Source organism: Anomalospiza imberbis, chromosome 1 (assembly GCF_031753505.1).
Source record: "Anomalospiza imberbis isolate Cuckoo-Finch-1a 21T00152 chromosome 1, ASM3175350v1, whole genome shotgun sequence".
Taxonomy (NCBI): Eukaryota; Metazoa; Chordata; class Aves; order Passeriformes; family Viduidae; genus Anomalospiza; species Anomalospiza imberbis.
In genome coordinates, this window is record NC_089681.1 from 62322575 (window position 1) to 62349281 (window position 26707).

At 37.8% G+C, this 26707-nt stretch overlaps 1 protein-coding gene across 2 annotated transcripts in view; it reads right to left on the reverse strand.

Annotated features, from left to right (window-relative positions):
- Positions 1-26707, reverse strand: part of GABBR2 (gamma-aminobutyric acid type B receptor subunit 2) — a 454194-nt gene that overhangs the window by 394663 nt on the left and 32824 nt on the right. The window contains exon 1 of one of the 2 annotated variants that reach the window (XM_068194863.1): positions 4620-4778. The exons of the other annotated variant lie outside the window; for it this stretch is intronic. Within the exon in view, the coding sequence (XP_068050964.1) occupies positions 4620-4691 (72 nt within the window). The 5' untranslated portion in view covers positions 4692-4778. Of the gene's footprint in view, positions 1-4619; positions 4779-26707 lie in introns of those variants that run through there. 2 annotated transcript variants of the gene reach the window in all.

Sequence of the window (26707 nt, forward strand, 5' to 3'; positions counted from 1 at the left end):
AATTTAAAAATGCCACAAACTATTTAGTTTATGAGTGTTTAACAGAGATGATTTCTGGTCTGAAATAATATAGCTACTGTGCATGCAGTTTTAAGTAGAGATGAACAGGTACATCTTCTCACATGAAGGGCATGACTGGGTTTCAAGAAGAACTGAGAAGTATATTCCCTGCCTATTACCATAAACACATCCACTCTTACAGGTCTATGAATGCCATTTGTTTCACTGGGAAACCCTCTGACAGCAGAGCTTTTCCTAAGCCTTTACCTGAAGTACAGGCTCCAGTCAAATAAATTTTCAGTTGAATTTCTGATACTTCATCTTTAACAAGTTAAAAATAGCATATAAGCCTAACACAAACAATATCCAATTGATTGAAAACTAGCACATTTTTCATTTGTTTTATTTAGGAAAAGGAAAAAAAAAAGAAAAAAAATAGTCCTCCTCACCAACTTGCTTAGTTTGGCTAACCTTCTGGGGCTCCTACTGAAATCATGGACATCTATTTTAATTCAGTAAAAACAAAGGCAAAGTTTACATTTTCAGATCTATAGACATAAGATAAACTATTATGTCATGAAAAAAACAAACAAAGGGGCAGGAGGCAGGTGATAATGATCTCAGTTGATAATGCATTTTATGCTTATTAAAAAAACAAACACCATAGCAATAATTTAAAAGAAACAATATTGCCCATAAGACAATCAGAGAAGTACTTTTGCCCTGTGTGGCACTAGCCAGGTCTTTACCAGCATGCCCAGCTGTGACTGCTAAAACTAAAGTTTACAATCTCACAGTAACCATGGGGTAAATAATGGGACCAAGTAGAACACCAGAAAGTATTGCTTGTAAGAAAGTATTAAACAAGTCAGGACAGTTTGCCCTGGAAAGTGAAAATTGGAAATCATTCAGAGTCATCAAGCAAAATGTTTCCTGTTCCCAACACTGCAAGCTGGAATATGTGACTAGGAAAGGATTTGAATCGCCATCACAGGAGGTTTTTAAGAATAGGTTAGACAAAGGCTTCTAACAAATGACAATTACAATCGATCCATTTGTATTTGGATGGATATGTGGAAAACACAGCCTCTCAAAGTCCTTCAGTTCTCTCCAATTTACCTGTCAAGCATTTGCAGAGTTTACATCATGAGCGTAACTTGAACATCTCACATTTTTCCCATGCTGGAACCACTTTAATGGCAAAGTGTATGCAGCTTTCAAGAAAATATTACCCAGGCAAACTGGGATAAGAGACAATGAAAGCAGAACTAAGATTTGCCAACCATAGGAGCAGGCAGCAGCATTGTGAAACCATCCAGTTTACAGCCCACAGCAAACCAGCTTGTGCACCCAACAGTAATAAAAAGGTGAAGGAAAACAGTTCAGATCTGTAAAGATACACCAGGGTATGAGAAAGATCCTTCCTCATTGCATCCCAGCTGCCTGCTAACAGCACTACAGGCAGATACAGAGAAACACTGCTGCAATGCTACAGGACACCAGTAATTGCCCAGAGTACAGACCAGGGCTGAAACGTGTGAAAACCATGAAGCTCAGTTTGCCGGTAGTTGACCTTCAAACCGCGATGGATTTAGCAAGGACAAGAAGTCTCTCAGGCACAACCATGAACAGAAAGAAGAGACAACAGGAATAAGAGCAGCCAGGAATTTAAGAACTTTTACAGGAAGAGTACAACAAGGATTCTTTATATTTGAAAAACCAACATGTAAAAAAATGCCATATGCTGACAGTATTGCACACATTCCTGACCAAGGCTGTAGGTGTAATAAAATATTTTTGTTAATCACTATATGTTGTTTCCTTTCCACAACCATTATAGCTATCAACAAGCTGTGTAGCTTCTGATCAGATCAGGGCAGATGAAGCTCTACTTTAAGTTAAACTGGGTCAACCCAAATGAATTGACGATGACTCATTTCAGAGCACACAGCTTAGCAAAGTAAAAAGCTGGCAGAATTTATTCTCCCATCTGAGATAGTATTATTATTATTGTTATTACTACGAGTTAGAAAGTCTCCTTCATTTGTACTCTACTGAATGCATGCAGTCTTTCTTGTGACTCTGCTGTCCTAGTTTCCAGGTATTGTCATCCTGCTGCATGGGGTGATGCTTGGAATAATTTCAAAGCTGAAATTTGGGGAAGCAAAAATCCTGTGTTTGAAAACTGAGTAGTAGGAGGACTCCAGAACAGTTTTCCAGGGTTTATAATGGGCTCTGCAGAAAATTGCTGAAGCATACTCTGTTTGCTGCTAATTAAAAAAGCTGACTATCTTTTTGGAGACACACAGAGCCAATGTTGAAAATAGTTTGCTTCACTGGTATATAGATATCCATGCATGCTTTTGTACTCTTTTTGCTTTATGTATTGTGTAATAGACAACAATGAATTTGACTTCTCAAACTGCAAAATCCTGCTGATGTTCAATATTTGCCCTGTTTTGTCAGTAACATGAAAATTTGCTCTGCTTTAACAAATATTCTCTAGAGATTGTATTTTATCATGAACTGGGTTCACAGGAACACTAAACCTACAGTGACTTCCACATTGATAAGGTGTATTGAGCTAAAAAGGTCACTGCATCAATGTGCAGACTGATACCACAGTATTGTAGAATCACAGAATTTTTGGATTGGAAGGGACTTTAAAGATTATATAATTCTAATCTCCCTGCTGTGGGTAGGGACACCTTTTACCAGTTTAGAGCCCCATCCAACCTGGCCTTGGATACTTCCAGGCATGGGGCATCTGGAACTTCTCTGGTCTAAGTGTTCCAGTGCCTCACCACCCTTATAGTAAAGATTTTTTTTTCCTAATATCTAATCTAAACCTACTCTCTTCCAGTCTGAAGGCATTCTCCCTTGTCCTGTCCCTACATGCTCTTATAAAAAGTCCAGCTCTCTTATAAACCCACTTTAAGCACTGGAAGGACACAAGTAGGTCACCTTGAAGCCTCTAATCAACTTGGTGGCCCGTCTCTGGACTCACTCCAATAGGTTGATGTCCATCCTGTGCTAGGACCCCAGAGCTGGATGCAGTGTTCCAGGTGGGGTCTCACCAGAGCATACAGAGAGGAAGCATCTCCTCCCTCACCCTGCTGGTCACACTGCTTTGGCTGCAGCCCAGGACATGTTTGGCTTTCCGGGCTGCAAGCACACATTGCCAGCTCATGTCCTGCTTTTCATCTGCCAGCAGCCCCCAAGTCCTCCTCAGCAGGGTAACAGAGCTTTATAAGCAGGTTGGGGAAAGCAGACAGGAGCCTTAAAATCTCACACTGGAGTCTTACACTTGGGCACCAGCACAAGAACCAGACATGGCTGCTCTGCCCCAAACTGGCCCTTAGCAAATGCCCAAGGGAGCAAGACAAGAAGGTGCACTTCAAGTGTTCCCATTAAGGTGCACCATTCAGGTGTTCTTCCTACAGAAATCCACTCTTATCAGCAATTTAGTCCTCATGGGTTAAGAAATGGAGAAATGGAACCACAGGTACACATCTCATTCTTACTATAATGATGATGGCAGTTTCCAACAGCCAGGGGAAATCCTAAATCAGTACAAGCAAATATATCAAAACTCACCTTCCAGTTTCTAAACTAATTGCAATGCACAACTGCCATAACTTCCTAAGCACAATCAATCATAAGCAGGCAGACTGCAATTAAATGCATGGATACTAATCAGAATCAGCTGCAGCAAGTCTTACATCAGCCTCAGCTATGCAGAAAAATAAAGTGCAAAACTTTAGGGATTCCTTATCCTTTCCAAAGTCACTGTTTCCTCTCTAACATTTTAAGAAATAGGGAAACCCAGTAGTTCCCATTTCTCCTCCTGCCACTGGAGGTGGCCTTATTTGACTTTCACATTAATGATTCTTTGATGTATCTGTCCCTACACTGTCCCAATAATAAAGCAAAAACATCAGTAACTACAGAAGCTAGGGAAAACCATCATGCCACATTTTATATACTTACAGTACTGTTATTTATAAGCTAACACCGACTTTTGAAGCTCAGTCTTTGATTGTGCTGCTCACCCAGGACTACCACAGGCCCCTTGCATGAGAACTCATTGCTCATAACATTCTGTGTGCTCTTACAGACTATGTTAGGACCCATGACAGTACAAGACCGCACTTTGCACTGTAATGAAGGGCTTCTTTCCTTCAAGATTCACTCCTTCTGATTTACATCACAGTAAGGAAGTAGTAATAGAAGTGAAGCAAGTTACACAACATGGAGACACAAGGTCACTGTGCCTGACCTTACAGCTCCTAGTATACATTTAAACCATTTCATGCAATTCTGAGAGCAAGGCACAGAGAAGATAATAATTACTCTTTGCTCCATCCTACTTGATTCAACACACAGCCCTACCATATTCTACTTCCATGAATTCTCTGTTAACATGAGTTCAGACTGAAAGCAATTAATTTCTTTTGTGATTCCTCCATAAGTTCATTATTACAGCATCTACATGCATAACACATTTTAATAAATTTGTTTTCACAGCATACATACAGCAAGAAAAACTTATTTTAAAAATGCCTAGAGAACAAAAATTTAAAAAAAAAAAGAAAAACCAAAAACCACCACGCACTTACTAATTTCGGATACTCAGTCTGAAAGTGCTGAAAACTGCTTTTCAGAAGACTTGTTTCATGATGCTCTTCCATGTTCAAAGCCCAGCTACTATTAACTCCAGCTGCAGCTGCAAGTACTCAGTGCTTCTGCAAATCAAACAGTGAGGTCGCAAGTCAGCAACCCAGAAAATGAGAGCCACCTGTGAAAGGCTCTGTTCCTCTGCCGTGACTGGCACAGCAATTGCTATGATGCTTCTTCACAGCTGTTCAGCTGTGCCTAAGGCTAGGAAAGATAGCTGTTTGTTTTGTGAAGGATCTTTCTTTTATTATTTTATTTTTAAAGAAAATAGTAAACTATTTGCAAACTCAGGTTGAATTCAGTTAATAAAGAGCTTGACAAGAGGGAAAACTCTACAGATGTCTTCCCTGACAACAAGGGAGCTCCTGTGATGATTCTTTCTCTCTAAAGGAAAAAAAAAACAGTATGATATTAGTTGGATGTAATGCCTGTTTTTTTAATTCACCCATTATTTTTTTCTGGGTGATGTTCTTCATTTCATGATTGCCTTCAAGATACACCCATGCTTTGATTTTCATTTTCATGCATAATTTTTGCCAAGCCTCAAGCCTTAGAGCAAGTAGCTATCCTCACAACCAGGCCATAGGAATAATTCAAATTGTTCCCAAAGGAAAAGAGTTTAGTATTTATGCTTTCAGAATTATGGTTGTAGAGGAACATGACTTGAACTTTCATTATATATAACCTTTCTGCTACTCACTGTATTTATGTCTCAGCTATAAATCTCTCGTCATTGTCATTAAGTGCTGACCAGTACCTCTGGCCACACACAAAAAGGAGACACAGTAGTAAAACTGAGCTTACTTCTGACAGCATGCTGAAAGCAAAATTTTCAGAGGGATTCTTTTCCACTCAAGCAGCTATTTGAAGCTTATAAAACTCCATGATGTTGTGTTATCTTTCTGCCTTCTATTTTCAATCTCTTTATTAATTCCCTTTTTATTTGTAGTTAGATAAAACAAAAATTGTAAATACTGGTTGCATAAACCACTCAAACTAATGAACAGCAAAGCATTATTTAATGCTGGGAGGCTTCTGTCCTCTACATTAATTGCTTTCATAAACAACATATTTATTATTTTCTGTGTTGTTTTTACTGAAATACTGATTTTTTTTCATTTATAAATAAAATATATTCAGTTTTCTTTATTCAGCTCTTTTTATTATTTTTCTTACTTTTGTAATAGTTTTCTGACTACATCTGTCTTGTGAAATTGTCTTCAACAATTTTATTGTCTTATCTTGTTCTTCTTCCCTCAATCCATGTTGTTAGGTAGGTGCTGAACCAGTCACCTGTGCATTTGAATCTGTCATATGTTCTTTGCTGCCAGACACCAGTCTTGCATGTGTGTCTTCTTGTGCCCTTCACGCCTTACCTCTCATTTTAGATGCCAGTTGCATCCTAGGTTAGCAAGAATATTTAAGTCCCAGGAATCTGGATATCTGCACAGCAATATTTGGTTAACTACTACTGGTTTGATGCTTGCAGTCACATTTTCAGCTGCTGCTGGCTTCAAATTTTCATTTGCTATAAACAGCATAGTCCATACATGGTGTGACATGAGCTGTACTGGAAGGCTGCCTTTGCCTTCTGCTGATGTTTTTCTCTAGTCTAGTAATTCTTTCTACATGCTCTGTTATTCTGATATGCTCCCACTTACCTATCCCTCTCCATCTGGAGATGGGGGGATGCGGGTAGGGAGGAAAAAACAATAAAACCCAAAGCCCAGCTTTTTGGCAGACCTGAAAATTCTTTCTGCCTAATCATGGTGGAAGCTGTGCTGCGAGGAGGATTAGACGTGTTCAAGCTCATGACAAGAAAACTGTGGCCCATTAACTGTAATAACACTTGACACCTTCTGTTGATCATTATGCTATCAGGTTACAATCAAGAACTTCCTCAGCCAAACATTATAGTGTCATCTGTGTTTGTATCTAACCCTCCTGCGGCCTCATGCAACAGAACTGTCATTGGCACTATTGCAGCACCAGGAAGAAAGAAAAATGTCCTTCAAAGCTACTTATAACAGCCAAAGGCACCCTGAAGGTCAAAAAGTTGCTTTCTTTGTAAATTGGTGTTTGAAAAATGTTCTGAAGGGAAATATCTAAAGCTGAGGCTCTTACCTGTGTGACTGTTAGCTTTTTTTAAAATGTAAATTAAGAATAATTTAATATGCAGTGAAAAATCAGTGAGTCAGTAGCTATGAATTCACCTATGTTTCTGTAATAGTTATTACACTTCTTATTCCCTCTCATGATCATATAGTTTTATTTTAAAGTTTCTGCTTCTCCCCAGGCTATCAGTTTGGTTTGATCTTTTCTTCCAAAGATGCTGCTGTTGCAATATTTCACAGGGATGATCTCCAAATTATATTTTGAAGCAAATCACTTCAAACCTTAAACTAATGTGTCCTGGTTTTTTGTAAAGGACACCTAAATTACAGCATAAGGTCATAAATATTTCTATATATAGCAGACATACATCATTATTAAAGTCATAGGCCTGGGTATGCCTCTAGTACTGATGTTGGACTATTACACTACTCTCCCCAGATTCTGTCAGATATTTATCTCATAACTCTGATGTCCAGATCTTTATTTGTAGAATTACTTTTTCTTCTTTGTTTCACAGCTCCACCCCAAGGAGCAAGAAGCTCATGCAAGCTGAATCCATTTGCCATGTAACATACACTTCGTGTTTACTTCTGCTAGTAAGGGAGTCACTGCTTAATCCAGACACTGCACAAGCAGAGTTACAGAGATGTCATACAAGGTCTGGCCTGCTGAACAATAGGATTACCAGCAAGCAAATTGTTTTCCTATTGCATTTGCACAGATTAGCTACATTGCATAGAGCAAATAGCATTGCAAAGCAAAAACAAGTTGTCCAAAATAGTTGAGTGGCTTGCATGGCAGTAATTGCTTCAAATATTAGTTATTTTTGTCAAGGTAAAAAGAAATGCTTATAAAACTATTTTAATGACTGTAACTTGACCTCAAAATGTGCATCCACACTAATGCAAATACAACTATTTATTGACTTATAAACCCTCATTTGCATGACATGTATATTCATATATTTTCAAAAATATGCTGAAATGATAAGGAGGAAAACAACAGGCAGCATAGCAGTGTTTTCCATTCCAAGAATGTAAACATCACATTATCCTAGAAGATAAACATTTACAAATAAACTCTTGCTTTCCTTTGGGGAAAAAGAAAAAAAATCAACAAAAATATCTCAAACCAAAATCACAACATAAAAACTCCCACATCTGCCTTGGTCAACTTCGTTCATCTGTACCTCCCACCAGCAGCTTGTTTAGAATAGTGCCATCCTGCTCAGGCCAATAACCTTTGTTAGGCAGTGGCCATGATAACTTGTCATGACAAAAGTAGCTTGCCTTTGATTCATTTCCAGCTGGAAGGTGACAATTTTCCACAAGTTTCAATACCAAGCAGGAGCTTACTAAGCTTTCAATCTCATTAGCAGAAAAATTTTAGAAAGCCAAAGTTAGGTTGACTGAATCTGTGTAGTAAAACATTTTTCCACGCATGAAGAAGCACCGAAGCCATGTCATTTTAAGGTGGGGTGGGGCTCAGGGTGCATTATCTTCTCAATCCTCTTGTGCTGTGGGCTCTGGGGGAAGGAGAGCTGGGAAAATGGCTCTGTGTACTTTACCAGGCTATCCCATCTGTGCAAATGTAGTGCCAGTGCCTGAGCCCAAAGCAAACACCCTCATTGGCTAACACACAGCCTGAGAGCGCGTTACTTTAATGCGGGTCCGTTCCAAGAGGGGTGAGTTGCTTCATAAATGAAAAGCTGTGTTACTCTGTCACTTGTTTTTCCCCAGCATCTAGAGTTAGCTGCACTTTTCAGCACTTTTCATGGCCTCTGAAAACAGTCAATCCAAAACCAGAAGGCTTGAATGGAGAATTCATGGAATAAATTGGAAAAGCAATATTAAAAAAAAAAAAAACAAAAACAAAACCAAACAACTCCCCCCCAAAAAAGCCCCAAGTACAAAACTAAAACACACAAATAAAATGTTTTAAAATATCAGTAGGTGGTATTGAATTGCAAGCATGAAAAGTTTGAATGTGAAGATACTCTTCCAATATTAATTTTTTGGCTGATATATTCAAATTCATCCAGCAGAACTGCATTGTCTGTCTCCTGGGCAGGGGAAGGGGAAGATTAGCCTGAAAGCTACAGGGAGTGCTATGTCTCTGGTAGAATCTATATCAAGCATTCAAAATTTGAGTAATTTTATATTGCAGAGAAAGCGATGATAGATGCAATTTTCTGACTACATATTTAAATTATTTTATTTTCACAACTGGCGTTGGAAGTGTTAGTACAACATATTGATTTTAGAGTTACATTCTGGAAAGAAATAACAGCTTGACACTGATGCCCTCAATCATTGGAAATCATCAAGACAATTGAGAGAGACAACTTCTGAGTCTGCTTCAAATTTATTATTCTCACAGCAGCAAACGTAGGCTGATCCTTGCTTCACAGCCCAGTTTTGGCCAACTGAGTGGCTTTCTGAGTTGCAGCAAACTGTGCCCTGCCTCCTCTGCCTGTAGGGAATTTTTTCTGTCATGTGTGTCACTAGCAGATTGGTCCTTATTCTTACCCACTGCCTCCCCAATGCTTCTGGTGCTCTGAAGGATCCTTGCCTCCTGCTGCCACCTTCCCTCCAGGCAGATCTCTGCTCACCTACCCCAGCAGGACCAGCCTCCCATTTCCACCTAGGTCCTACTCAAACAAGTCCTTCTAATTAAAGGAAGGATATAAAAAAATAAACAAAAAACCCTAAAATAACCCTCCCAGTACTCTAAACAAAAGATGCCATCAGCCATACCGCTCAATCAATTTATCCCATCCCTGTCTTTCAAACCACTTTTTAGTCTGTGCAAATGAGACAGTTTTCTTTACTGAACCTTCCACCTCATCCACCCAACCCAGAAATTCAACCATAATTTACCCCTTCACCTCTTCTTCTACAGCTTTTAAATTGGAGAAGAACCTCTTAAACCTTTTAAATCTCCAACTTTTTCCTACTGCTGGTCCTTCCTTGCCCTGCAGTTTGTTCACAGTGCCCTGCAGTTTGTTCTACACAGTTTACTCTAAACTCACTCTTCTTTTTAAACAAACTCTTGATTATATTTAGCAATTCAGCTATTTCTTTCTGTATGTAAGGTTTTATGGTCACAATTCTTGCAGGACGTGAGATTGACAAATAAATAATAAAATTTCAGTAATGTTTAAAAAGAAAAACCCTTCCAGAAAATTATGGGGTTTATGTGTATGGTGGGAAATTTCCCCCTGTAAAACTGGAATTTTTTCAATTTTTTGCTTCAAATCCAGAAGGGTAAAAAACAGTAAGGTAGAGTTTCTGCTTCCACCCTCCTCTCATCAAGTATGTTATTATATTTTTATACTATTATGTCTAGCTCCTGTTTATCACTCCCTAAATAGTTCAATACACAGTTAATGCATCAAGTCTTGTGTTTCCCCTGTCAGCAACAGAGGCTTTTTATCCCCAGTTGTCATTTTCCCAACTAAACTCCTTGTATGTCCACACATTATGTTACCAAAAAAAAAAAAAAAAAAATCTATGCACAAAAATACCTCTTTCAAGCACATCCTTTGAATCTATCCCAACAGGACACTTACAAATCCTTATGCACCTGTCAATCTGTTTAGCTTGTTTCCTTACGCTAATTGCTTGTGCTTTTCTACCAGATTGGCTGCCTGCCACTGCTATCATACATCTTGCACCAAGAGAACAGGATTTATGGAATCTCTTTGGTTACTGAAGGTACATCACATGAAAACATAGTTTTTCAGGAGGCCTCTTGGTATGATAACAACAAAAAAAAAAAAAAAAGAAAAGAAAAACAAACAAACAAAAACAACAAAAAAGCATTTTGGACACCAAATTCTAAACTGTGTTCTAATTACAAGCATATTTGAGCTTGCCTCTTTATGTCAAGCTGTGTTTCATTAAGCCCCAATTCTGATATGGTTGTTCACAACAAATACATTTCTAAATGAAAACAATATCCTTTAAAGTTGTATTGAAAGAAAAGAACAATCAAAACAGAAAATATATTTCCACCTTTTTATTAAAATATGAGTTGTTGCAAATGTCAAACTTTGCAAATGACAAAGAACTACAAAGAAAATAAGAGGTTAAAGGCAGTTATAGAAGAGATTATGCTCCAATACAAATTATATGTAGAAGCTTGCATATGACTTACAAAGTTGGAATTGGGTGCACCTGTTATTCTTGAAAATGGTAGCATGCACTGTATGGAATTAAGGTGAGCTCCACATTTGCCTTTTTTTTTTTTTTTTGTGTAATTTTGGGTAATTAAAACCACATTTTTAAAATAATAGTCCCATCTAATTAGACAACTAAAAATGGATGTCCAAAGTAGAAGTGAAGCAAGTCCCTCATACCATCTTCAATATCTTTGTGAAGACTACCAGCAAGTATTTTGTGAGAGATGGGAGGCATTCCACTCTCACATATCTTCTCTGTGATATTCTCCCTTCAAAAACCAATGCAAAGGATTTGTATGTAGTGGATATTCGTCTTTCTGAATCCACTGCCAGAAAGCAAAGATGAAACTAGCCCACAGTCATTTTCCATGTTGCTTTGCTTCTCTAGCTTAATAAAGTGTGAATTTTATCTTAAATTTGAGAAAAACAGGCCTTGCATCTTAAAGTCAATTGTTATGATTTTGATAAAGACTCATGCCTTGATTTCTCAGATCCATGTAGTATTGTTTATGCTGGCAAGACATCTTGGAAGCATACCCCATTTTTTGCAGAATTTGAAGAACAGCGTTATTTTAGAAAAATTATCTTACCATATTTCTCAAACATTTCTCAAACACTATGCAATTAGGCTGTAATATAATTAGATAATAAGAGGGAAGATATTATTCTCTTCTTTTTGCCACTATATCTAGAATACTCTGCCTAGCTCTGATTCTCCAGCAAAAGTCCAGTTGCCAGGTTGGTCACTAGCCTGGACTATGCAACCCAGCACAGAGAGGCTGAGGGAGCTGGGCTTGTTGAGCTTGGCTGAGTGACAGCATAACAATACTTGAAAAAAAAACAATACAGAGATGACGGTCCTGGCAGATAATATAACAGTGTTATTGCAAAACAGCTGCAAACTGCAGCCTGGGAAATACGTCAGGACATCAGGAGTAACATTTTCACTAGAGCAGTACTGGGTCAGGTGGCACAGTGAAGGTGCAGTCTGCACCCTGGAGGTGTCTGAGGTTTGGCCAACTGAGCCACGACAGACCCTCTGTAGCATGGGCAGAAGCACTGCTTGGAGCAGGAAGTTAGCCTAGATGACTTTGTCATCTGATGGTGCAAAGGTAGGAAGGCGCTCAAGAGAATATTTAGATCTATAAGAGGTGCTTATAGAGCTTGACTAACAGTTACACCTGAAATACAAATGGTCCTTACCTTTGACCAACACTAAATATATACTTCAAAATGTGAGCACTATTTAACTTTAATAACTCTGTTTAAAATTAAAATAGAATAAATTTCTTTCTTGACTGAAACTGGAGTTAGACACTCCCTCACACTGATATTAATTCAGACAGAATGAAAAAAATATTTATAGCTTTCAACAGTAGTATGTTCCCTGAAGACTGATTCAGAGATTTACATAAGTGGGTCTACTCACACAAAGTCAGTTCTTATTTGTGTCTTCTACCTTCAATTGTTTTAATGTTCATTCTTCTTTTTAAAGGTAGGTGCATGCGAGTGAAGGAGACAGGAATTGTATTTCATTCCAGGTACATTATGGCTTTGCCATCTATATGCTGTTTAGATTTTAAAACACACTGAAACAACAGAACAGCCCACTGGCATAAATCCAAAATGTATACCTTTGCTGTTTATAAAAAAGGCTAGAAAAAATTAAGAAGCATATGCACTGCCCCTGGATAAACAAGGAAAAGCTCCATCATTTTCCCATTTATAATGAATGCACTACCCCCTCAAACAAAACAAAGCACAAGCACACAACAAAATCCTTCATGCCACCAATACTAAAGGTGGAAGAAAGTATATTTCAGAGGTCTCTCTGGCTAATACCTGTCATCTCCCCGACTCGTCCTGAAATTCCTGTTTTTTTCCAGCTCACAGAGCCTCTGTAAGAATTACTTCATGACAAGATATCCAGGGGTTTTCACATTGCAGTGCATCTAAAAGAGTGTTAATAATACACATAAAAATACTTTTTGAGAGGGAGAAGGAAATCTGCTCATCTCGGGAGATCCAGAAAGGTCACCATTTCAAAGGATCTGAAGCTATCATTTCCATACTCAATAGACGCTTTTTAATAATTTCTGTACTTTTTTTTTTTTTCTTTCTGGTACCATTGCACTTGAGATCCAGAGAACAAATTTTGAGGGAGATGACTGTTGTCTAAGAAGCACAGTAAAATTTAGCAAAAAAGTGATTCTAGGAGATGGAGCTGATGCTGTGTGTACCAGGCAACTCAGAACTGGTCAGGTAGTCACAAGCTGCAAGTAACGATGATGTAGTAGAATCTTCCTGCCTTACTGAGTTTCATTACCATGGATACAGAAAATATATAGATTAAGTTTTTGAGTTTTGTCTTGATTTTCTTAATTATTATTTGACTGGTAATGTGCTTGCTCTGCTTCACTGCTGAAATAACAGAAAGTTCTAAAACCATGTGGCAGTGAAGCTGACAGACACAATGATGGAGTCTGATGCAGAGCAGTTTAACTGGACCCTGCCAATGAACAAACAAGGAAAAAAAAATCAATGCTATATTTGCAGATATTCACACAAGTGCATGTAAATACCTCCTTTTCCATATGTTTCTATAATTTATTTTTCAAACACTGTAATTTTAATCAATATTATTTCACGGGCAAGCTTCATGTTTCTTGTCAGGCAGCAACCTTTCAATACTTTTGGTGGCATGGAGCAACTAAAACTTTTTAAAAGTTTATATATAATATATTACTACCATATTATATATATAATTATTTTAAATATCTTTTGTGATGATCTGGAACCTTATGTCCCCAAGAGACACCTTTGTCAGAGACAAACAAGGATCAGCTCTTCTGTGGGTGCGTACATATGCATATTTTAGCAAAAATGAGAACACTTTTATATCGCATCTATAGCTTCAGAAATGCAAAATGAGACATCCACTTGGATGAGGCAGGAGCTGGAGTACAATCCACTTAATGCTACATTTTATCACAGTGCAATTTTTTTCCCCCAAATTAATCTGATGGGCAATTCCAGCACAGAACACGAATGCAGTAAATTATCCCACCTCCATCTCATAAAATGGAGCAAATCATTACCCACTGTAAGCGAGTTTTAATTTGTCACAGTGGAAGAAGACAATTACAGGTCAATCTGTCAATGGAGTAATTTGAGGAACTAAAAGTAGTTGACCTTTCTGGTACACTCTTCCACAACCAGAATCGCTCCCCTGCTGAGCAGCAGCAGATGGCCAAAGCTGAGTGGTTCTGCTTCTGTGTGAAAACTAATTTGTTTTTGGGGGTTATTAGATATGTAAAGAAAGAAGACACAAGCAAACCCTTACTTAAGAATCTCAGCCCAGCACCCAAGCACTTCTGCAAAAGGGTCAAGTAAAGTGTCTGGGCTTCACTGAGGTCACGTGTGGCTGCTCCAAGGTCAACTGCAGCTTGAACTCCAGCTTCAGCCTGCAGCATCCGTGCCCAGGGAGCTACAGAAATACTTCTCTTGGCACATGGCATTCCAGAAATGGCATGCCCCAGTGTTACAGTGCAGGAACAAAAATGGTGGAAGAGAACATCATGATCAAAAATGTAAAAGCAGGAAAATATGAAAAGACAAAAAAAGCATGAAGTTGAGAAAATGAAAACATTACATGAAAAAGAAAAATTAATATCATAACGATGACCAAAATTTTTTTTTAAAACCAAACCTGAGGTAATGGAAAAAGAAGAACAAAAAAATCTTTAAGCTTGGCTAAATAATCTTCTCTTACACATAATCAAGATAGAATCAAAATAGGAGATCTGGAAGAAAACTCTACAGTAAAAATGTTACTAGTCAATACCCAGAAGCCAAGAATCAACAACAGAAAATTACTTCTGTCCTCATATATTAAAATACAGACTGTTTTGGTTTTAATCTGCTCAAATTTCTTTTATTCATGAAAAAGGACTAACACTGGTGCAATAGAGGAAAGTTTTGCAGAGGAACACTTATGCTACCCCAAAAACTGAATCTTATTTTTCCCTCTAATATTCTTAAGGCATGTGGTCTTCAATATGAGCAAATCATTTTACTAAGCTTGTACATACTTAGATATGAATTTTCTGGAATGTTTATGTTGTGTGTTGCATACATAATTTAAGTGCATGATAGTATGTACTTGTAAGTACATACTTGTATGTTTTGGTTGCCCAAAAAGTACCCCATGCTAAGAAAAGGAGGTAACTTTTCTGAAGTCTACAGTTACTAATAATCTAAACTTTTTTCTTCTTTAAGCATGCTGCATTTTTTTTTCATGTTAGATGAAGTTATGTGGCCACTTGAGCAAATAGCATTTTGTTAATATGGTTGTTTAATACATTTAGATGTCAAGCAGAGTAGGTTCCCTAAAATGACTTGTTTAACAAGAATTTATATTCAACAGTGCTCGTAAATAAACAGAGCTTAAAAAAAATCCACTCATTAGTGGTGAGTGGGAAGCCACTAATTCCCTATTGTAGGTCCTAAGCCAACAATTCTGGCTAGTTTTGGGCTTTCATTTTTAAAGCTATTAAGAATAATCCTTTTGAAGTAAATAAAGCATTTCAAACGAATGTATGAAAACCAAAAGAGTGAGTTCTTAATTCTGCAAAGGGCTTATGCATTACTCATAGTTTTACAAGAAACTAAAATTTCTGAACAATTTTGATTTTATTCACTTGAAGAAGTCCAAATAAGAAATTGATCAGCATTCCTAGTACTCTTTGGACACACACACCTGATGTGAGCACAGCATAAGATTAGTAAGGAAAGAGGCAAAGAAATTAAGGTCTTGTATTTGAACCGCTTAGCTCTGATGCATGACCTACAGACTAGCATTAAGTCCCTTGTTTACACTTAACCATTCATGTAAGAGGTTAATCTGACTATACACACTTTTGGCAAACTCTTCCAAGGCAGATGAATGGATTTTCTAGAAGGAATTGCTCCCATTCATAATCTGCTGGCAATACTTTCTGGGTCAAAGTCCAAAAAAGTTTTGCTTGCTGAAATGATGCATCATCTTAAATTAATGCAAAAAATTCTCGCGACTATTGACTTTATAAGGCATTGTGATGTAAATTATAGCTCTACAGAGTGCTCACAGACTCTAATCTCACTAATTCCCCTTGTGCATGCCTAAGACTTTACATAGTGTAGATCAAAAAAGCGTATCTGTATTAAATTAAATTTATAAAGTAAAAGTCCAAGATAAAATGATCAAGCCTAGTGTCTGGATAATACAAATAGCAGAAATAGGCTACAATATAAACTTAACCCATTCTATAATTAGCAAATGTGGCTTTTGGGAAAAAAATTGTCAGGCACATGGGAAGTTTGTGTGCATATGTGTGTGTGAGTATACATATATGTATATGCTTACACATACACAAAGAGTACTCAGTCTGAAAATTATGCAAGAATCATGTAGGCAGTTCATGTTACTTTAAGTAAAAACTTTTGCCACACAAGCAGGAACTGGAAGAGTGTTTCAGGTCTTCACTTTCATAAAATTCAGAAATATTGCAATTAGGCAATATTAAGGCAATACACACAGATTTTGTTCTCTAACAGTCTTCTTTGCACATATGAGACATCTGCTTGGAGGAAAATAGGAAAATGTCACTTTTAATAAACATACAATGCCTGTGGTGTATTAAGATTGTATTTGACAATGTACAAAAGTACATAGGAGACAAGTTTATTAATGCTGATTATCTTACAGATCTTAAATAGATTTTCAGCAGCCATTAAAATAGTCATCCTCAAATAACTTGTCAGGGGGAAAGTAAAATATGGTTGTGTGGACAAATTCCTTCATACAAAGACTATTTTTACATGGTTTCCTACCCAGGATGATCAATCTTTTTACAAGAAGAGGACAATATTTTGGATCATGTTTCCTATTGCCTTTGAAAATATAATTGTGTAATTTTCTGACAGTATCCTCTTAATTGTCAAACATTGAATGTCATTTTGTATTTCTTATTTCCTGAGCAAATGCACTAAATTTCATGGTTTAAATCCTGGATCTTGAATGCAAGTGTGCACATGGACTTAACAGACTATTCAAATACAAATTCTGCCATAATCTGGTAACATATATTAAAATTATCATTCACAGTTCAATCTAAAAAAAAAAAAAAACAAACAAAAAACCAAAAAACCAGCACAAAGACTGTTATTATTGTTTAGTAACTTACATCTTTAGAACAGAGTATATGGCATAATGAATCTGTGAGGTTTCATTATGCTACAATGCCTGCCCAAGCCACTCCTCCATCATCTACCAAAACTCTTGATCTAAGCTTTAATAATATTTTGATTTTATAAAAGAACTTGTATTTCTTGATTGCATTAAAACAATAGCAGGATGAGAAAAATATTAAAAAACAGTTCTAGTTCCATATCATCTGTGTGTCTGGGCTCAGATCTCTGCAATCCAGCCAGGAGGACAAAACTACTAGAAAAGACAACTACTGCCTACATTATACCTGACTTGCACTGAATTTGCTCCCAAAGCAGCAGAGAACAACTGGGGAAAATATTTCCATTTGGCACAGAGCTTGTCTGAAAAGACTTCAATTTTAAAACCACTCAGTGAATATTCTCAGATCAAAATAGAAACCTACATTCTTAAAAAAGACTTCCTGGACATACTTAAAATAGAAAGAAAATGGACAAGTTTTCTACTGCTGACAGATTAATTGTTGTAAGAACCCAGCACTGCAACCTGCTGATGCAATTGTTCTTCTAGCAATCCAGTGAGCTTGTATTTCCGATGCCAAAAAATCAGGTTCAACCTTTAAAGCAGTCCTGAAGGAAGCCATGCATGGAAACTGCTAAGGAGAAGACTACTACCCCCAAGGGCAGGAATAGGTATAAAGTGTTCCTGGAAAAATTTTAACATGTAGGAGGGCGCAATGATGCAGACACTTTTGGATGCTGCTGGTACTGTCAGACTTGCCTTTTATTTTCCTGAGGTTTTGGCCTCAAGAATAGGTTCTTCCGAAAAAGCAGTGGACTGTACATGTCCTTCCCATCCTTTTTATTTCATCAGTGCACCCTTAAGAGACTGAGAAATTAGAAGTTTACCTTAAGTGGTAAAAAACCTCCTATTTTGGCTTTCTAATACCTGTCTTTAAAATTACAGTATTTTGGAGACCATGCCTGTTTCAAAATGCAGCAGTCCAACTGCATACATACATAAGTAAGCCTAGTTCTGGTCAAAAAAAGAATTGTAACCACCTTTAAGCAATCCTTCTGTGCTAACATACACATCCAGAAAAAAAAAATAACACTCTAAATGAGCTCCTTAGAGGGCTGAAGCCACCTTTGACACTATAATTTTATATTACTATTATTTAATTTTAGAATAAATACTGCAATATTGACCACCATATATGAAGTATATACCATACTATTATTATATCTTTTGTTGTATCTATATATTAGTGAGAAGACAAGAGGCTATTAGGTGCATTATAAAAAAAGTTGCAAGTTTTTTTAAAAAAGAAAAGTTAACAAGGTCAATGTATCAAATGCCTCAGCAAAGGCCTCTCTGGCTGTCATATCTACTCTCTGCCCATTATGGCTAAAGAAACACTTGGACCTTCTAAGCAGCTATTTGGCAAACCTCTATATCTTTAATTTAGATAATGCTTTCCACGACTTTCCATAGTAAAAGCCATCTATGGAGATGTACATAGATGTTAGGTCATAAGTTGGACTCAGTCTCAAGGCTCTTTTCCAACCTAGTTGATTCTGTGCTTCTGTAGGACTCAAAAAGGTGTCATAAAGCTAGCCCTTGAGGAAAAGAGGCACCCTTTTTTTCTTAAATATAAATATTGATACAGATAAGCCAATCTAAGAAGACCTTTTATAAAAATTACTTTGCTGTTTCACACCAAAAAAGAACCCAATACCTCCATACCCCACTAGCACAGTGAATCACAGTGATGTCATGCATCAGTCTACATAAAACATAAATCTTCAGCAGGAAGCCAACAGCTGCCTCATGCCTCTTTCAGTGAGGAAAGAGACAAGGCACAGATGACTTCTTTCTTGCTGGTTTCAGGAGATTTTCCTTTTGCTTTGTTTTAACCAATGTTTCTTGCTCTCCATTCATGAGTGACACCATAAGGACACATGCCAAGTGTCCAAAACACTGTGAAATGTCGTTCAGGAGCAGCAACAACCTCTTGAATAAGGTTTGTTTGGGACAGAGCATTCATGAGTTCCATGGAAAGAGAAGGAAGGCCTTCTGTTGCCCCTGTTCTGCCAGGGATTAGGGGTCGAGAAGTAAGAAAGTAAATTCAGGGAAGGACACTCTGGCATGTGGTGTTTTTGCATGCCTTAAGAACAGATGACAAGTCACATTTGCACAGCATCATATGATAGAGTAGCAAATGGGAACAGGTATGAGAAAATATGCAAAAGAAGAGTGAATGATAACTAGAAATGTGTCCTATGTTGTCACTTGTGATCATTGCTTCTATCCAGCTCCCACACCTCTGCTAGCCAGCTTGGACTTTTCCAGACAGAAACAGAACCTCTGTCTTTTTGTTTGAGGAGCTGGAGTTCAGTGCTTACAGATGGGAAGCAAGAACTGTGATTGCTGCATGTGCAGTGGGACCATATTTTTTATTTTATTATTTGTTGTTCTGGTCCTCCTCTTCAGAGAGCATAAGGGAATATCAATCTAGTGGGACTTTTTTCCTTGACAAAGGGCTTTGTTCATGTTCCCTAGAAAGATCAAAAACCTCTCTGCATGGGTGAATGCAACAGGCACTGCTTGAAAGGCATGGAATTTGCAGGTATCCGGCAACAGCAAAGATGTAGAGGATAAGTGCATGTATCTATTCAACACTTGGGAACAGAGCTGCATGCAACACAAATCAGAGCAGATGCAGAGAACCTCAGAGGATTTAAGCAGGGAGGGAAAGAGAGTAGAAATAAAAGCATTTGTATGTATTTACATAGATTAAGCTGGGCAAATTGACAACAAGCCAATAAATACTTCTGGAAGTGGCTGGAAGCAATTGATTACAGGAAAAAGAGGGAGGGAAAATCAGAAATATGCAAGTACTTCCAGAATATGTGCATTCATGTAACAAGACTGAACAGCTGAAGAGAAGAAAGTGATTTTCCAGAGCCACAAAGAAAATCATAAGACACATGACATGGCTCTACCTTGACTGGCATGCTACATCAGAAATTTAAGAAGAAAAAAAAAAGAATTCACACATCTTCTATTCTACTTAAAATTTCCAGACCAACATAGGCATGTCTCAGGGCCCTTGTCCTTGCAAAACAGCCCCCAACAGTGCTCCAGACATTCTTCTTTCTCATGGCAAAACACCAAAGTCATGACAGCCTTCTGTAATCAAATTTTTCTTTCAACTTTGTACCTTCCTATGATCGTCTTTTCTTTTAACACCATGGCAGGAATGACCAAGAACAGACTTCATGTCCATTCCCAGAGACAGCAGTCCAGAATCTTATTGATCTATGTAAGCCATGGCAAGGGATACGCACTCATTTATTTAGTGCATTTATTTCTTAAAATCAACAACTGTATTAAAGAAACAAGAAAAAATAATAGTGCTAGAGATACTTAGTTTATAATACTGAAAAAATTGACAAATTTGTTGGTCAAATGTTATCTTTGGTCCACTACTCCTTCTGATGCATTGTTTCAATTTTAAAGTATGTTATTGATTATGCAGGCATTTATATTAGTGTCTTGTTACACATACAAAGAGAAACTAATATATTTGTTCATGTGTGTAGACGCCCACATTTTCTTCCATAAAAATCTAGGAGCTGGATACATTGCTGCAGTGTTAATGGAAATACATTGTTCCTTCCTCTTCCCATTTTCTTAGTTCTAGCAGAAATCTCTCATTTGACCTTCAGCAAGCCATTTCAATTCTTTGTGCCTGTGTTTTCTCATCTGTAAAATTAAGGTTATAATTCCTACCTAGTTCACAAGAGGGACAGTGTTAAATTTAATGCCTTAATGTCTTAAAGTGTTTTCAGACAAATGGATCAAACCCACTACAGAATGTAAGTTATTATTAAATTATGTTTCACTGAGTTAATGCTGTTGCATTACTGTATATGAATAAATAAGAAAAAATATTCAAGCAATGCCTCTTGGATTTTTTTTCCAAGAGGGTGAAATTGATGTTCACAAGCCTACAGATGAACTCAAAGACTTATTTTGGAGAAAGAAAGAAAGAAGTGAGGAAATCTAGTAGTCAACAGAAGTGAAAGAGTCCTGGGGAGTGGATGGTTATGAGGGCGTTTCAAGCAATTGTGAAGTAGAGCAACTTGTGAAGCAGAAATTGTGTAGCAGAAGGCAACTGTGCCTTGTGCCCCACTGTGACACATCAGTCTCTGGAAGCGATAGTCTCTGTTCATCTCTGTGCCAGCGGGACAGGAGCACCCCCTCTCACCATCACACAACTGCTGCCTTTGGCCTCCACTCAGAGTAATGAAATACAAGATCTGTAGCCTGGAGTTGCTTTCCCAGTGGACCCGACCACCTCTCAGGCACAGTTCAAATACACTTTGAGTCTGTTCAGTCATGGCAGCCAATCCATCTGTGATGAAGGTGACATATAAAAATGTCAGTTGTAAAAAGGGGGATTCATTGCAGGAGGGTTGTTCATACCTGATGCCTTTCCTACATCTCCTCTTGACCTGATGCGCAGATGCCTGGTCTTGTCCTGTGATCTCACATCAGGATCTTGTGGGGGATAAGGGAAAGGAGTGTTTGGAGCAAGAGCTGCAGGAAGATGAGAAGGGTTTTTGACAGCATGTTGAGTTGGATGTTGTACTGGTGTTGATGCCGCTGGTCCCAATGCCATCAAGGCATTTCTTGTGGATGACAAGGAATCTAGGAAAGTAGTGATTAACATGCATATCAGTGTGATTGACAAGCTATGTTGCCTGCTTTGTGCTAATGTATTGCATGGGTAACACCTATTCTAGGCATACCAGAATCAGCATATAGATTTAAAGCACAGATTTAAACCAGAAATATTTAGTATCTTTCCCAAATAAACAGATAAATTGTTTGATGGATCTATCTGCTCAATAAACCACAGAGATCAGATTCTGTCTGGTGACAAAATGTTTTTGCCTTGCAGAGTTCAAATGGATACAAGGCAACATTCTTTCAGATTGCACTAAGACCAATTCATTTGCTTTCCCATTCCTCCGTCCCCAATTTGTCACTCCAAAGGCCAGAAAATAAATAAATACAACATTAGGTTTGATAACCTTCTGCTAGTAGTGTGCCATTAAATATACACAAATCAGGGAGCTTGGAAACATTTGAGCCTTCTAAATTTGCCAAGACTGAAATGGAGGTTGCAAAGTCTAAGGTTGTATATATTTTATGTCCTTTTTGACACCATGCTGCATTCATCAAAGCATCCATTCTCTTTTTGTTTTTCCTTATCAGATCTGCAGAGGCTAGGCTACAAGCTTTATTACTACACCAGTCAAAGGTCACACAGTCTTCTAAACAATAAGGATGCCACTTTAATTTCTTGAGAAAAATATTCCTTGATGTGAAAACTTACCACAAAAGCAGTGGTGCCACTTGCTGTGTAAAAAGTGTGCAGTAGCTCCTAGGATTGACTCTGTGTGATAATTCTAGTTTCTGCTGGTATTACACACAAACATTCCTTTTCAATTTTCTTCTCTTCACCAAGGCACATATAAGCCTTTCACAATGGCATTGGTTTATTTTTTTTAATCCATCTCATACTTTAGAGAATTGAAATCAAGTGCCTGAAGTTGATTTCATAACAATATCTGCTGTATTTATTTGCTTATTTGGCTGACTAGCAATTTTTAAGTAAGTTCCTACTATAACATATGATCATCCAGAATCAGCCTCCTGCTGCCAAAAATTATCTGTGTCCTTTGATTGAAAAATCAGCCACTTCCTTTGGCATTTTATGCCAAATGTTAACTCTGGATCCCCTTTTAGCAACAAAGAAGTAACATTTCACAGTCTGTTATGCAGGGAACAGGCTACTTCTGCATGCTCTTTCAATTAGATGGTTAAGTGTAAGGATCTGAATAACCAGATTTCTGAGTGGTAAGCATGAAAATGTATTGTCAGAATAACCTCAGCTAGGAGACCACTACCTGATCGCTCCTGCACCAAAACAGTTTCCTTCCACTTCTCATTTTAGTGATGCCATATCTTTTAATACTTAGAACTCTACCTTACAGCAAGACTGGCTGAAGGAACAATGTGATTTATGTCTGAAAGCCATTTACTCAAAATAAACTACAATAAAATAAAGTATGCTCAAAGGTGTAATTTCAGATTACCATTGTCATGGGAAGATAAAGTATGTAAATTTGTATTTCATTTAGGAATAGTGCAGCAATCAATGTTTCCAGTAATGTTTGACTGATTTAGCAAGCTGTGGCAGGGAAGTGGAGCTGTTTAAGTAGCAAGCTAATTTCCAGATATTATTTTTATGCACACAATATAATACCGTATTGATTATCATTTTGATAATTACAAGGCCAAGATGAAATTGCACTGTATGTGAAAGAAAAGGTGAAAAGAAGGAAAGCAGGAACAGACAGAAAAATTATGCAGACACAGTGAAAAGTAAGTATGTCAAGTCATGAGCAGAGTGAGTATGCAGGGGTTGCTGTCAGAGGTGACATGAGAAAGTACAGAAAGGATGGTCACCCTCTAAGTGGGTAAAAGTGTAGTCCCTTACTGGATGGGTTTTTTAATGATCTAGAAATTAACTGATTTGAGAGCTTTCTACATTGCACTACTCCTGACACAAAAAAAATACCACTGTATTTAATACTTTCAGTTCTACACATTGGAAGGTCTGTTCCAGAGGTTTAGATCTTCTTCCTAGCTATTTCACAAGGAAAAAGGAGAGGAGAAGTGGGGTTGTTTGGTCTGTGTGATGCAGCAAGTCCATTTCTACTTCTGAGATTTCTCTTCCCTTGGCAGCTCCCCCACAGATCACCCTGTGCATGGAGAATATAGAAGCAGCAGGACAGAACAGCGCAGCAATCACAAACCTCCTGCGAATCTAAAGCTGAGATAGTAGCTCCAGCACTGAGGCTAAGAAATTATTTCAGTGACATCTGGCAGAATTTGCCAGATATTAATATGAGAATTCATGCATAGTAAGACAGGAAAAAACACACATCTTCAGTGAATGAACTGTATAACATTGAAGAACTGAGAAAAAGCAGTGGTAGTTAATTGTATAGCAAAGGAAAAAAATAGTGAGTCCCTCATAGAGCCATTTTTCAAGGACATTTTGATTTAAATGAATGCATTATAGCCCTTTCTTATCCAATGACAACTTGTAATGTTTTTATGAATTTGAGTTAAGAGATCTTGCCTATATAAATGTAAAATAAAATAAAATATATATGAATGAAGATTTAGGGATATGTTATAGCCAATATATGACAGCTTGTGAAGAAATAATTGATGTCCTAAATCCTCCCTAATTATCTTTTTGTTTAAATACATGTTTCCATGTCAGTAATGAACAAAGATATATTTAACTCTTTATGTACAACTGAGGAAAACTGTCAAATTAAGTCACACGCATAAAAGACCTGTAGCCAAATAAGGAAAGTGTTTATTAATTTTGTCTATTGCTAAAGCTGGAACTCTGCATTTGTCTGCATTGAGTTGTACCTATTTCTTCCAGACTGTTTCTCCAATCCATTGTGATCATATTCAATTATACTTCCACCCTTCATCTAACACCAAGGAAAAAATATCAACCCAAACTTACAGACTGTGTTCTGATCTACTGTGCAGATGTCAAATAGGAAGAACATGTTACATTTTTAATTTTAAATTCTGGCAGAAATGTTCACAGATTATGACCCCAAGCTTGCTTGTTACTGACTTCCAGAAGGATTTAAAATGTATTACTTTAAACTACTCAATTCACTTCAATAGCCATGGAAGTCCTTCTGCAAAATCAACTTGAAGCTGCAGGATACCACCAAGAGTGAGCTACCAGATACATTCCATTTGGAGTCTTCAACAGACAAATTAAGCAGCCATTGCTCCCACAGACTATTTCAGACCAATCATTCACTGGATAAGATACATCTCTCAGCTTTCAGGCTCTGGTCACACTGTCAGAATTTCCTTGACATGATTTTGTGTTTCTTTTCTGTCTCATTGATACATCTCTGTCTCCCTCTCCAAACACTGCCCATACAGACTCCTACCAGGCCTTTTGTGCAAAGACATTCCTAAGTTCTCATCCTGAAGTGTTTCAAGGAAGAAGAATGTCAGAACCCACCTCGGATTCTACCAGATGATGGTACCACCAGTGCCAGATGCAACTTCTGTGACCTGTGAGAAAGCCACCAAGGCTATTTACCCAGGCCACCACTTGCAAAGTGGCACATGCCTGCATTGTGGACTCCCCTGTCCAGGGGAAGTGAACAGTACCCATCTTAAGGATTTGGGATCGTGGGGAATCTGACACCTGCTTCTCTTCAGGACTGGATGTTGTTTGAGAATATATTATTGCTTATACTACTACTATATCTCACTACTAGTAATACTCCTACTACTGCTATTACTGCCAGAAACATTAATTATGTAATAATTATCTCCCTTTATATTGAAATGTCATTCTTTCAGATTTAAACCAACCATGACTTCCAGACTGGAGACTCTTTCATAATAAACAGGAAAATGATTTTCTTTTTTCTTGCCCTGATTTTCAAATAATACAGATTTTTTTACCTTTTCTTCCTGATGTAACTTACAAATTCTGCCCTAAAAACATTTGGAGACTCATAACTGTGTTCTACCACTGTTGCTAATCTTACATATAGACTGACATTTGAGTCAGGTTTAATATAACAGATGAACCCAACTGCTGACTGGTTCCAGTTATGTTAAGATGTTCAGTGACTTGTAAAAATAGCAAAAAAAATTACTTCTCTGGCAGGATGAGGAATTAACACCATACTGAAATACAGACCTCTTCTCATGTCGTTTTCTTTGTTGGGGAGATCTTTTCATCCATCTGTTATTAACAGTTCTTAATACAAAAAAGGAATTTATGGGATGTGGAGAAAGGAACAGGCCATATGGGAGGACTATAGGAAAATCATTAGAGTAGGCGGGGATGTGACAAGAAAGGCCAAGGCCCACTTGGAATTAAGTCTGGCAGAGGACATCAAGGACATCAAGGAAGGCTTCACAAATAAATCAGCAGAAAAAGGAAGATTAAGGGAAATGTGGGGCTGCTGCTGATTCAGACGGTTGTTCTGGTAATGGAAGACACAAAGATGAAGGAAACACTGAATGCCTTCTTTGCCTCTGTCTTCACTGCTGAGGACGGCTCTCAGGAGTCCCAGAACTTTGGGATAAGACAAGGCCAGAGAAAGGAAGACTTACCCTAGGTCATAGATGATTGGGTTAGAGATCAGCTAGGCAGACTTCACATGTATAAATCCATAAAACCTGATGGGATGCCCCCAGAAGTGCTGAAGGAGCTGATAGATGTTGTTACTCTGCTGTTCTTGACCACGTTTGAAAAACCATGGAGAATGGGAGGGGTACCTTATGACTAGAGGTGTTACTCCCATCTTTAAATAGGGCAAGAAGGAAGACCCATGAAACTACCAGCAAGTCAGCCTGACCTCTGTCCCTGGAAAGGT